General features: G+C 42.5%; 1 protein-coding gene across 4 annotated transcripts in view; it reads right to left on the bottom strand.

Moving 5' to 3' along the window:
- MAGI2 (membrane associated guanylate kinase, WW and PDZ domain containing 2) overlaps positions 1 to 14107 on the bottom strand; it is a 1646639-nt gene that overhangs the window by 186282 nt on the left and 1446250 nt on the right. For 3 of the 4 annotated variants that reach the window (XM_069765140.1, XM_069765143.1, XM_069765142.1), the window contains one exon: positions 3566 to 3607. The exons of the other annotated variant lie outside the window; for it this stretch is intronic. In XM_069765140.1, the coding sequence (XP_069621241.1) occupies positions 3566 to 3607 (42 nt within the window). The remainder of the gene's footprint in view (positions 1 to 3565; positions 3608 to 14107) is intronic. 4 annotated transcript variants of the gene reach the window in all.

The following is a 14107-nucleotide window of genomic DNA, read 5'->3' on the forward strand; positions in this document are numbered from 1 at the left end:
TGCAGTCAGGTATACTTTTCTGGGATATGCTCCAACGTTATAGAGAAAGTAAACTTTAAAGATCTGGCCAGGGACCAGATTAGTGTGGCACTGTCCCTTAGCTGGCTCTTCCCGGCGCTGCTGCAGGTGATTGACAGGTCTTTTTCTCATGTCTACATAGGGAGAAACCTGTCAATCTCCTGACACAGCACTGGGAAGATCCAGACTAGTCTGGACCCAGGCCAGACCTTTCTTTACTCTGAAATTCTAGAGCACTTCCCAGCAAATATACAGTACAGACCAAAAGTTTGGACACACCTTCTCATTTAAAGATTTTTCTATATTTTCATGACTATGAAAATTGTACATTCACACTGAAGGTATCAAAAGTATGAATTAACACATGTGGAATTATATACTTAACAAAAACGGGTGAAACAACTGAAAATATGTCTTATATTCTAGGTTCTTCAAAGAAGCCACCTTTTGCTTTGATGATTGCTTTGCACACTCTTAGCATTCTCTTGATGAGCTTCAACAGGTGGTCACCGGGAATGGTTTTCACTTCACAGGTGTGCCCTGTCAGGTTTAATAAGTGGGATCTCTTGCCTTATAAATGGTGTTGGGACCATCAGTTGTGTTGTGCAGAAGTCTGGTGGATACACAGCTGATAGTCCTACTGAATAGACTGTTAGAATTTGTATTATGGCAAGAAAAAGCAGCTAAGTAAAGAAAAACGAGTGGCCATCATTACTTTAAGAAAATTAGGTCAGTCAGTCCGAAAAATAGGGAAAACTTTGAAAGTGTCCCCATGTGCAGTTGCAAAAACCATCAAGCTCTACAAAGCAACTGGCTCACATGAGGACCGCCCCAGGAAAGGAAGACCAAGAGTCACCTCTGCTTCTGTGGATAAGTTTATCCAAGTCACCAGCCTCAGAAATCGCAGGTTAACAGCAGCTCAGATTAGAGACCAGGTCAATGCCACACAGAGTTCTAGAAGCAGACACATCTCTACAACAACTGTTAGGCCGGGATCACACTACAGCGAGATACGGCCGAGTCTCGCAGGTTAAAACCAAACTCTGGCACCGGCACTCCGGAGCGGAGCGTGCAGATCAATGTATTGCTATGCGGCCGCACACTCCGCTCCGGAGTGCCGGTGCCAGAGCTTGGTTTTAGCCTGCGAGACTCGGCCGTATCTTGCTGTGTGTGATCCCGGCTCTAAGAGGAGACTTTGTGCAGCAGGCCTTCATGGTAAAATAGCTGCTAGAAACCACTGCTAAGGTCAGGCAACAAGCAGAAGAGACTTGCTTGGGCTAAAGAACACAAGGAATGGACATTAGACCAGTGGAAATCTGCGCTTTGGTCTGCTGAGTCCAAATTTGAGATCTTTGGTTCCAAACACCATGTCTTTGTGCAACGCAGAAAAGGTGAACGGATGGACTCTATATGCCTGATTCCCACCATGAAGCATGGTGGAGGAGGTGTGATGGTGTGGGGGTGCTTTGCTGGTGACACTGTTGGGGATTTATTCAAAATTGAAGGCATACTGAACCAGCATGGCTACCACAGCATCTTGTAGCAGCATGCTATTCCATCTGGTTTGCGTTTAGTTGGACCATCATTTATTTTTCAACAGGACAATGACCCTAAACATACCTCCAGGCTGTGTAAGGGCTATTACACCAAGAAGGAGAGTGATGGGGTGCTACGCCAGATGACCTGGCCTCCACAGTCACCAGACCTGAACCCAATCAAGATGGTTTGGGGTGAGCTGGACCGCAGAGTGAAGTCAAAAGGGCCATCAAGTTCTAAGCATCTCTGGGAACTCCTTGAAGATTGTTGGAAGATCATTTCCGGTCACTACCTTTTGAAGCTCATCAAGATAATGCCAAGAGTGTGCAAAGCAGTCATCAAAGCAAAAGGTGGTTACTTTGAAGAAACTAGAATATAAGACATATTTTTAGTTGTTTCACACTTTTATGTTAATATATAATTCCACATGTGTTAATTCATAGTTTTGATGTCTTCAGTGTGAATTTACAATTTTCATAGTCATGAAAATACAGAAATTTTTTTTAATGACAATGTGTGTCCAAAGTTTTGGTCTGTACTGTACCTGGCTGCAATTGTGCAGCTAGAGTCTGATTAATGCTGCCCATGTTTAGTGCAGCATGAATCAGATGACAGATTTCCTTTAATGCTAGAATGTTATGTAAAACTCAACATTCACAACATTTCTACTCTATAACAATATTTACATTGCAGTTTTAAATTCCACAAATAATTAGAAGCCAATTCCTTCTAAAAAGTCAGGTAAGTTTAACCCTCAGGAGTTGGTGAAGTTACATGGGTATTACAAGAATGATAAAGTTTAATAAATGAAAGTTTAATAACAATGAGGAGTTATACAATTTTCCAATACACTGTTGTATCAATTTCTCACAATTTTCAAGATGTCTTCTTGCGGCCATTCAATAGGTTTTAAATTGAATCTGTCAGTAGAAACAATCCTCTTACGCCGTCTATATGGGCATGTAGGTCATAGGAAGCTGAATAAAATGATACCTTAATATCTGCAATCTGATGTCTTATTCCAGAAAAATCTGTATTTTATATGTAAATGAGATGTTCAGAACTATCGGCCAGACACTGATCTCTCTGAAAATCTGCCTCCAGGGACTATTATAAATGAAAGGGGTCATTACCAGTGTGAGAAAAGTAACTAACACGCTACAACTTTGTCTTCTTACAAAACTTTGCTGCAGATCTCACAGCTCTGCTGTATTGCAACATTGGCAGACTGTGAGATGAAAGCTGAGAGGAATCTACAGTTGAGTTAGTTACAACCACACATAGCTCTGCAGTGAGATCAGGAGAGCAGAGAGCGGCCATCACACATCACACTGGTAACTCCCTCTTCATGTAAAATAATCTTTGGAGGCAGATTCTCATGCAGATCAATGTCCGGCCCATAGTCCTGAACATCTCATTTACATATAAGAAAGATGTGGATTTCTCTGGAATAAGACAGAGGGTTGGAGGGTTAACCCTACTGACAGCTTCCCATTAAACTGTCCTTGTCATATACTGGACACAGGTCTTGGCTGATATGAATACACAGTTCTGATATCTGTACTGTAATAGAACAGCCGTGTTTATCTATCACATCACAGATTTTTTCCCAAAAGGAAACAATGGGGATCCCTGCTGATGACAGCAATCAGTGATGTTAATAATATCAAGAAATAAAGAAGAAAATGTCAAGTTATAATTGTGCATTGAATAACTTTCATTACTGAAACTTTAATATATGGATTAACTGTGAATTACCGTAGCTTTTTATTTTCTAGGAGGAGTTTGGCAGCGATTATTTGAGAATTATAAGATGATACACATGTTAGTGTAACTTGTGGTCTAAATCCACAGACTACATTAATTTTTACTGACATGATGTTACCCAAGACAATATGAGACATTGACAGACACTTTATCCAGAGCAATGGCTACGGTGCATGTATTTACACAAGGACACAACATGATGGACACAGAGTGCACAGGACAATGACTGCTATGAAATACTTGCCAGCAGGATCCGATCTGAAACCAGCTCTGGGTGGCACTTGCTCTGAATAGGAAGATGAGGAATTTTCATAAGAAAATACTGTAAAAATTCTAACTACACTGCAACTTATTCAGTTGTTCATCTTTTGTACATGTTAATCGTCTATCACAAAAAAAGCAAATACAATCTGAAAGCAGGGAGAAATATAACATCATAATAAAAATGTATCAATTTGAACAAATAAGGATTTATATCTGTAATTTTGCCTTTTACATAAATAATTTATATTTTATGTCTGTTTATGTCTTCAGATTCAATTGTCTCCACTTCATCAATTACAATAAGTAGCGACAAGAATATCAGAAAATAATATAAAAAAGTTAAATCATTAAAGGTAGCTGCTCCCCAGCATCATTCCCCATCAGTGCCTGGGACACAAGGCAGAAGGTGGTCAGGATAAAAGGTAGAGAGGCCAGAGAGATGCATCTGCAGGACATAGGCCCGTGTACTTGCAGTTGGCTTGCATAAAAATGTGCCAGTGGATTTCTATAATATGGAGGTATGGACTTCTAAGACAAAGGTATGGATGTCATCACCATTACTGGCACTTCATATAGATGATACTAGATTGGGGTCTAAAAAGCTACTGACAGTTTCTCCTAAAGTTCCTTGCCCAAGATGACCAGTCTTTTGTGGAGCAGCATATTATACATTTGTACAACATGAGGGCTAGAATTAATGGATTTTAGCCAAATACAGACCACCAAACATCTCAAAAATTCAGGGTGGACATCATATAACAATATAATAATATTTATATATAATTTTATATATAATATTTCTGAATAATTCCTGTTCAGCTGCAGAAAGAGGAAATAGGAAAGCCAGCCAGTCCATCAGAAAGACAAAAAAATTATAAATAAAGCAAAACAATATATATTACAGGTCCTTCTCAAAAAATTAGCATATAGTGTTAAATTTCATTATTTACCATAATGTAATGATTACAATTAAACTTTCATATATTATAGATTCATTATCCACCAACTGAAATTTGTCAGGTCTTTTATTGTTTTAATACTGATGATTTTGGCATACAACTCCTGATAACCCAAAAAACCTGTCTCAATAAATTAGCATATTTCACCCATCCAATCAAATAAAAGTGTTTTTTAATAACAAACAAAAAAACCATCAAATAATAATGTTCAGTTATGCACTCAATACTTGGTTGGGAATCCTTTGGCAGAAATGACTGCTTCAATGCGGCGTGGCATGGAGGCAATCAGCCTGTGACACTGCTGAGATGTTATGGAGGCCCAGGATGCTTCAATAGCGGCCTTAAGCTCATCCAGAGTGTTGGGTCTTGCGTCTCTCAGCTTTCTCTTCACAATATCCCACAGATTCTCTATGGGGTTCAGGTCAGGAGAGTTGGCAGGCCAATTGAGCACAGTAATACCATGGTCAGTAAACCATTTACCAGTGGCTTTGGCGCTGTGAGCAGGTGCCAGGTCGTGCTGAAAAATGAAATCTTCATCTCCATAAAGCATTTCAGCCGATGGAAGCATGAAGTGCTCCAAAATCTCCTGATAGCTAGCTGCATTGACCCTGCCCTTGATGAAACACAGTGGACCAACACCAGCAGCTGACATGGCACCCCACACCATCACTGACTGTGGGTACTTGACACTGGACTTCAGGCATTTTGGCATTTCCTTCTCCCCAGTCTTCCTCCAGACTCTGGCACCTTGATTTCCGAATGACATGCAAAATTTGCTTTCATCAGAAAAAAGTACTTGGGACCACTTAGCAACAGTCCAGTGCTGCTTCTCTGTAGCCCAGGTCAGGCGCCTCTGCCGCTGTTTATGGTTCAAAAGTGGCTTTACCTGGGGAATGCGGCACCTGTAGCCCATTTCCTGCACACGCCTGTGCACGGTGGCTCTGGATGTTTCCACACCAGACTCAGTCCACTGCTTCCTCAGGTTCCCCAAGGTCTGGAATCGGTCCTTCTCCACAATCTTCCTCAGGGTCCGGTCTCCTCTTCTCGTTGTACAGCGTTTTCTGCCACATTGTTTCCTTCCAACAGACTTACCATTGAGGTGCCTTGATACAGCACTCTGGGAACAGCCTATTTGTTGAGAAATTTCTTTCTGGGTCTTATCCTCTTGCTTGAGGGTGTCAATGATGGCCTTCTTGACATCTGTCAGGTCGCTAGTCTTACCCATGATGGGGGTTTTGAGTAATGAACCAGGCAGGGAGTTTATAAAAGCCTCAGGTATCTTTTGCATGTGTTTAGAGTTAATTAGTTGATTCAGAAGATTAGGGTAATAGGTCGTTTAGAGAACCTTTTCTTGATATGCTAATTTATTGAGACAGGTTTTTTGGGTTATCAGGAGTTGTATGCCAAAATCATCAGTATTAAAACAATAAAAGACCTGACAAATTTCAGTTGGTGGATAATGAATCTATAATATATGAAAGTTTAATTGTAATCATTACATTATGGTAAATAATGAAATTTAACACTATATGCTAATTTTTTGAGAAGGACCTGTATATACGGTATATAATAATTTAATAAAACAATTAAGAAAGTCAACTGTTGCCCAAACCAAAGATTCCAGACCCACCACTAGTGAATCAAAATTATATATTCCTTGTTTAAAAGAAACAAGTCTAATGCAAGGTAGTAGACAACTTTAAAAAGCACTTTAATTTCATTTTTTTAAAGTAAAAATAGAATATGTGAAAAACACATATAAAGAAAAAAACTAAGGAAAATTTGCCTGGCTATGAACAGAGTAAAGTTGCATAGTCTTGATTTGGTAAACTATGAAAACAGGGCTCTAAGGGAACAGCTTTTTCATATTTGTAAAGAGCACAATCACAGCTTGATAGCTCCAATCTTCAGATATTTTCTCTTATTACTAAGTAGGCTGAATGTAGGAAAATAGGTTCCCAAATTCAAGCCAGAGCCCCCAAACCTAAACTTGAAAAATCTTGATCAATACAGCAATTACCTTAAACAAATGTTGAATGTCAGCATTTATTTAGAATTTCAAGTGCCACCAGAGCATCTGATCACAAAGTAACTATTTATCAGCTCTGTACCCCATGATAAAACATAGACAAGCTAAACATATCGAGGGAGGAATATTTAGGTTTTAAAAGGCTGCGAAAGTACAGCCCAATATATACATTAGAGGTCTTACTTAAAGGGACTCTGTCACCTGAATTTGGCGGGACTGGTTTTGGGTCATATGGGCGGAGTTTTCGGGTGTTTTATTCACCCTTTCCTTACCCACTGGCTGCATGCTGGCTGCAATATTGGATTGAAGTTCATTCTCTGTCCTCCATAGTACATGCCTGTGCAAAGCAATCTTGCCTTGTGCAGGCATGTACTATGGAGGACAGAGAATGAACGTCAATCCAATATTGCAGCCAGCATGCAGCCAGCGGGTAAGGAAAGGGTGAATCAAACACCCGAAAACTCCGCCCATATGACCCAAAACCAGTCCCGCCAAATTCAGGTGACAGGTTCCCTTTAAATCCTTTTATACCCTTCACGCCACAGCCCATTTTCGTTTTTGCGCTTCTGTTTTTTGCTCCTCTGCTTCCTAGAGCCATAATTTTATTTTTTCGTCAATATGGCCATGTGAGGGTTCATTTTCTGTGGGACAAGTTGCACCTTTGAACTACAACACTGGTTTTACTATATTGTGTACTGGAAAACAGGAAGACAATTCCAAGTGCAGTGAAATTGCAAAAAAAGAGCAATCCTACAACTATTTTTTTTACCATGTTCACCAAATGCTAAAACTGACCTGCCATTATGTTTCTCCAGGTCATTACGAGTTCGCAGATATCAAACATGTATAGGTTATTTTTATTTAAGTGGTGAAAAAAAATCCAAAGTTTGTAAAAAAAAAAAAAAGAAAGAAAGAAAAAAAAGCATCATTTTCCAAGACCAGTAGCATCTCCATTTTTAGTGATCTGGGCCTGGGTGAGCACTTATTTTTGCATGCCGAAATGTCATTTTTAATGATACCATTTTGGTGTAAATACAGTCTTTTGAGCGCCCGTTATTGCATTTTAATGCAATGTTGCAGTGACCAAAAAAAAAAACGTAATTCTGGCATTTTTACTTTTTTCGCTATGCAATTTACTGATTGGATTCTTTTAAAAAAAAATTTAATTTTGAATCGGGTGAAGGGGGTGATTTGAACATTAATTTTTTTATTTTTAAAATATTTTTTTTAAAAACCAATTGGTGACCCGCGGTCATGTGACACTGGCACTGATGGGCAGGATTAGTAGCGTGCTTCTGGCTCGATCACATTAAATGCCATTGTCAGAGACTGACAGCGGCATTTAACAGGTTAACAGCATCATGGGATCTCGATTCCACCTGCTGTTAGGGGCATATGTCAGCTGTTCAAAACTGCTGACATGAGCCAGGAAAGATGTGGGCTCAGCACCAGAGCTCAAACAGGACATGCGCAGTACATGTATGGCGCATTTCATGAAAGAGTTAAAGAGTCAATAGTGACTTTTAAGATTGCTGACCCCAATAGGTGGAATTAGAGTTCTGGTCTTCTTCCTCTCTGAAGAAGCCATTTGCATACATATGAGAGCAGCACACTGTAGATGGACATTTCATACATATTGCTAGCAGTTAACAGCTTGCATCCATAGTGCAACTGCAGACAACTGTACGGACAGTCAATTACACAGACAGATCTTTTCTTTTTGTTTTCCTTTTGTTGACTGATGAAAAATAAAAAAAGCCTTAACAATTAAACAATTGTACAGAGTGGGTAAATAGGAAAAAAAAGATTTATTGACCAAGTGGTATTGAAAATTTTAAATAAATATATAGAATATCACTTTCCTACCACCTATTCCTTCCTCTGTAGAATATCAGGAATGGCTACTACAAAAAGGATCCCTTTAAAAATGGATTCTCTACACTCCCTTCCTTCCTAATAATGCAATATTCCAAGAATTTTTCATTTAAACTATAAGTTAAATGAGCTAATTTGCCAGTTTAAAAACCAGCAATTTATATTCTGCAAGGTTCCCATGTAACCGGTCATTAAGTAATTGCCAAGCAAAAAGCAGTAATAAACTAGGCCTGAAAGTGAACAGAAAAATAACCTTTAATTAAAAATATACAAATAAAGTTAAAAAATAAAGCAAACTTTCAAATCTATAATTTTTGCACAGTTCACATTTTAAGTTTTCATCTCCTGGTGGGAGGGTTAATAACTATTAGACAAACCCATGATGGACAGAAATATTTAATTAGATATGGGACTTTAAATCCATTGTGACTTCACTATTACATATAGAGATTCAAATGAATAAGTTAATATGTTGGTAAAAGGTACCACATTAGAGAATATTATATTTTGCAATCTGATGAAAAAGTAAATTAAATTTAAATATATGTTATTATAATCTTTTAATATTAGAGATAGCAGACATTCAATGGACTACAGTCAATCGGGCAGGTCAGCAGTTTTAGTCCACTGGATGGGAGGCTCGTGAATCTTTTAGCTTCCAGGTAAGAACAGCCAGGCTGGCGTGAGGTCATCATTGAGGTATAATGCACAAATGACATCACGCTAACCTGGCTAATCAAAAGTTGGAAGATAAGAGATTTGCAAGCCTTCCATTTAGCAGTCAGAGACTACTGCCCTGACAGATGGAACTGAAAATTGATCTGCTTATTAGAGTTGAGCCACCTCCCTAGTGTTCGGGTTCAGTTCGGTTCGTCAAACAGGGTCATGTTTGACGAACACCGTCGAACCCCATTGAAACCAATGGCAGGCAAACACAAACACATACAAACACATGGAAAACACATAGAAAACACCTTAAAAGGTGTCCAAAAGCTGACAAACTGCTCAGAAGACACAACAAACACATGGAAAAGTCACAACTACATATAGTCATGCGAAAAAAAAAGAGGTGGAGGAGTAAAAGGAGGAGGAGACACAGATATAGGCATGTCATGCCCTTCTAAAATCAAGAAAGGCTGGAGTAAAAATCTAAAATCACTCTACCAACACCCAGACGTCTTGACAAAAAAAATAAAAAAATAAATATCTTTAGGTAGAATGGCGGCGGGTCCGTTCAGAACACTTTCCTTAGAAGACGTAGTGGTACCCCTGTTGGGAGTTGTGCCAAAAAATGAACCCAATACATTCAGACTAATCCACCATTTGTCATATCCAAGGGGCAGATCAGTAAAACGACAACATCGACGAGGAACCAAGTACAGTACCATGTACTGTACCTCCTTTGACGAGGCAATCAGGCGGGTCAAGAAGTTGGTAAGGGGCACCCTAATGGCCAAAACAGACATTGAGGGGGCGTTCCGGTTACTACCTGTGCCTCCGAATAGTGTCCTCCCATTGGGCTGCTTCTGTGAAGGAGCATACTACATAGATCGCTGTTTTCCCATGGGGTGCTCCTTATCCTGCTCACTATTTGAGGCGTTTAGTTTCTTCCTCGACCATTACCTCGACGACTTCTTATGCCTGGGCCCAAAAGATTCACTACAGTGTGAAAACACGTGGTAGTCCACCTTTGAAAAGGAGAGAGCTGGAGGGAGAGCCGAGGGGTTAGATTGAGAAAGAAAGAAGGCGGTGTAGCTTGTTTCATGGGTGGGGTACTCTGCTGAGTAGCAGAAATTGCTACTAGGCCCAAAAGGATTTCATGGGCCAAATGCCGTTAAAAAATAGTACTTAGGTAAACAGGCGGTGTAGCTTGCTTCATGGGTGGGGTACGCTGCTGAGTAGCACCAAATTCTACTAGGCCCAAAAGGATTTCCTGGGCTAGATGCCGTTAAAAAATAGTACTTAGGTAAACAGGCGGTGTAGCTTGCTTCATGGGTGAAGTACGCTGCTGAGTAGCACCAAATTCTATTAGGCCCAAAAGGATTTCCTGGGCTAGATGCCGTTACAAAATAGTAGCTAGGTAAACAGGCGGTGTAGCTTGCTTCATGGGTGCGGTATGCTGCTGAGTAACACCAAATTCTACTAGGCCCAAAATAATTTCCTGGGCTAGATGCCATTACAAAATAGTAGCTAGGTAAACAGGCGGTGTAGCTTGCTTCATGGGTGCGGTACGCTGCTGAGTAACACCAAATTCTACTAGGCCCAAAAGGATTTCCTGGGCTAGATGCCATTACAAAATAGTAGTTAGGTAAACAGGCGGTGTAGCTTGCTTCATGGGTGAAGTACGCTGCTGAGTAGCACCAAATTCTATTAGGCCCAAAAGGATTTCCTGGGCCAGATGCCGTTAAAAATAGTACTTAGGTAAACAGGCGGTGGGGGGCTTGGCAACTCTGCTGACTAGCAGACACTGAAGCTTTGGAGCAGACCTCTGAATCCCAGGCCATAGTATGAAGAAACAACTCTGCAGACGACCCCGCCCACCTGGAATTGACGATGGCAACGTCATGTAAAACTCAGCAAGGGGACTAAATAAAAGAGTCTCCATTTTTTCCAAAAATTTGGCCATAGACCCCACTTAAGTGGCATCAATTTCGCCAGAGTTTTTTAAAACGGTTGGTGAGGTGATTTTCAAAAATCATCAAGCTTTTAGTCTCCCCAAGATGACACAGGGATAGAAAAGTCCTTGCGGATCCAGGATTTGTTCATCTTGATGATCGTTAGTCTGTCTACATTGTCACTGGACAGCCACGTGTGCTTATCTGTCAGCACACCACCAGCGGCGCTGAACACACGTTCAGAGAGAACGCTGGCTGCGGGGCACGGCAAGATCTCCAAGGCGTGAGTGGCGAGCTCAGGCCATTTTTCAAGATTGGAAGCCCAAAATGAGCAAGGGTCCAGTTCCACAGTCATGGCATCGATGTTAACTTGGAGATACTCTTGTACCATCCTCTCTAGGCGTTGGCTGTGCGTCAGACTTCTTGTCTCCTGTGGCCTTGCAAAGGATGGTCTAAAAAAATCTTGAAACGATTGGAAAAAATTGCTCGATAGTCCCACGGTTGGCAAGTTAGAACTCAGAGATTCACTACGTGCACCGCTGGTGTTTTGTGGAAAAGCAGATGTTAGATTCTGTACTGTTACTGCTGATACTCCTGCATGCGTGAATCCCTTTCTATGGCAGGAATTATTTCGCCGGGGATCTAAGAGTGTGGCAACCCAGTAGTCGGCATTACTTCGGATTCTGTCAACCGAGGGTCATGTTGCAGGTAGTGCAGCAAGAAGGCACTCATGGGTCTTGTGCATCCAGGAGGACCAAGTCCTTGTTGTCTTGGTGGTGGCGAGGTGAGAATCATGCTTCCTTCGTCAGCCTTCTCCCCCCAACCTCGCACAACAGAAATTTGATCAAGGTATCCCTCATCTGATGAGTCTTCCATGCCCAGCGCCAGTTTGTCCTCCACTTCTTCCTCGCCTCCTGCACCTTCCTCAACAGTTTGGCTGCTACCATGCGCCCTCGGTAATCCCTCTCACCAGCCTCCAATGCCAGCCGCCTTGGTGCTGCCAACCTTCTTGACCTTGGAGATATGATCCCTTCCGCATATGACTCCTCCTGTTCCTCCTCCTCCTCCTCTTGTTCCACCACCTGACTCCGAACACTGTGTAAGGTGTGCTCCAGCATGTAAATCACCAGAATGGTCATGCTGATAATGGCATCATCAGCACTAAACATCTTCGTCGCTATTTCAAAACTGTGCAGAAGGGTGCATAGGTCCCTGATTTGAAACCACTCCTGCAGCGTGATTTGCCTCACCTCTTGATCTCGTTGGCCCAGGCTATACGTCATAACGTATTGCACCAGGGCTCATCGGTGCTGCCACAGTCGCTGCAACATGTGCAGAGTTGAATTCCACTGTGTGGGCACATCGCATTTCAGCTGGTAAACTGGCAGGCCCAATGACTTCTGTAGAGATGCAAGTCGTCGAGCTGCGGGATGCGAATGGCAGAAGTGAGCACACAGCGACCGTGCCCTCTGCAGAAGCCCATCTAGTCCGGGACAGTGAGATAAAAATTGCTGGACAACCAGGTTCAAAACGTGAGCCATACAAGGCACGTGTGTGACATTGCCCCGGCGAAGGGTCAGGTTTGCAGCATTGTCGCGCACAGCCTTCCCTGGCTGCAGGTTGAGTGGAGAAAACCATTGATGGAACTCGGTCTCCAGAGGTGACCACAACTCCTCAGCTGTGTGACTCACATTTCCCAGACATTTCAATGCACGTAAACACTGCCTGATGCCGTTGAGCCCTGGTGACAGCATAGTGAGGAGGTGTGCAGGATTCTTTCTGCGCAGTTACAATGCAGGTGGCATTACCAGACAGGCTTTGGGTGCAGGTGGAGGACCGAGAGGAGGTTGAGGAGGCAGAAGCAGTGGAGGAACTTCTAGATACAGAGGATCGACGAGCAACTCGTGGTGACGGCAATACTTGGACAGCAGCCCCTTCTCCTGATGTCGCCATAGTTACCCAGTGCCCAGTCACCGACATGTAACGCCCCTGTCCATGTCTACTCGTCCAAGTGTCTGTGGTGAAATGCACCCTGTCACACACAGAGTTTCTCAAGGAAGCGGTGATGTTGTGTGCGACATGCTGGTGTAGCGCAGGCACAGCTTTCTTTGAGAAGTAGTGGCGACTGGGCATCTGGTACTGTGGCACTGCGACGGACATAAGGTCTCAAAAATCCTCTGTGTCCACCAGGCGGAAAGGCAGCATTTCTGTAGCCAACAGCTTGCTGATGGAGAAATTCAACCTCTTAGCTTTGTCATGGCTAGGAGGAAATGGTCTTTTACTTGTCCACATCTGAGGGACTGAGGGCTGGCTGCCGTGCTTAGATGGAGTTGAGTAGGGTGTCCCCGGCACACTGCTGGTCTGTGAGGAAGGTGCAGGTGGAGATGTTATGTTGCCTTGATCAAAATGTGGTGTCGATGTCGGAGAGCGCTCAACACCAGCAGGTGTTTCCACTTGCAAATGTCCTGACGACCTGCCAATCACACTGGATGTTGCGGGTAAAGAGGTGGAAGGTCTGCATCCAAAACCATGTGCGACTGCTGTCATGTGCGACTGCTGTCCCCAGTCACAGAGGATGAAGAGGACGTGGATGCACTTGATGGGGCAGACGGTGGTTGACCCGGCCCACTAGGCTGCATTGTAGCACAATGAGCTTCCCACTGCAACTTATGTCTCATATCCATGTGACGGATCATGCATGAAGTACTCAAGCTAGTGATTTTTTGGCCTCTACTGAGATTTTGTTGACAAATCTTACAGACAATATGAGTTGGTTCATCCTTTGCGATGTCAAAAAATGCCCAGGCTATGCAAGGCTTAGAGCCCGTGCGACCTGAAGAGCCACCACGACTTCTGGTCTGAGGCACAGTTGGAGTTGAGGATGCAGTTGCTGACGTGCTTCCAGTACTTCGTCTCTGTCCAGGAAGGCGCACCGTTACCTCGACGTCAGACTCGTCTCTAGCATCCTCCTCCACCTCCTCTGCTGACCTCATGGACTGGCGGACTGGGGGTTGACAGTAAGTGGGGTCTTCAACCTTGTCATC

This window comes from Ranitomeya imitator, chromosome 4 (assembly GCF_032444005.1).
Source record: "Ranitomeya imitator isolate aRanImi1 chromosome 4, aRanImi1.pri, whole genome shotgun sequence".
Lineage (NCBI taxonomy): Eukaryota > Metazoa > Chordata > Amphibia > Anura > Dendrobatidae > Ranitomeya > Ranitomeya imitator.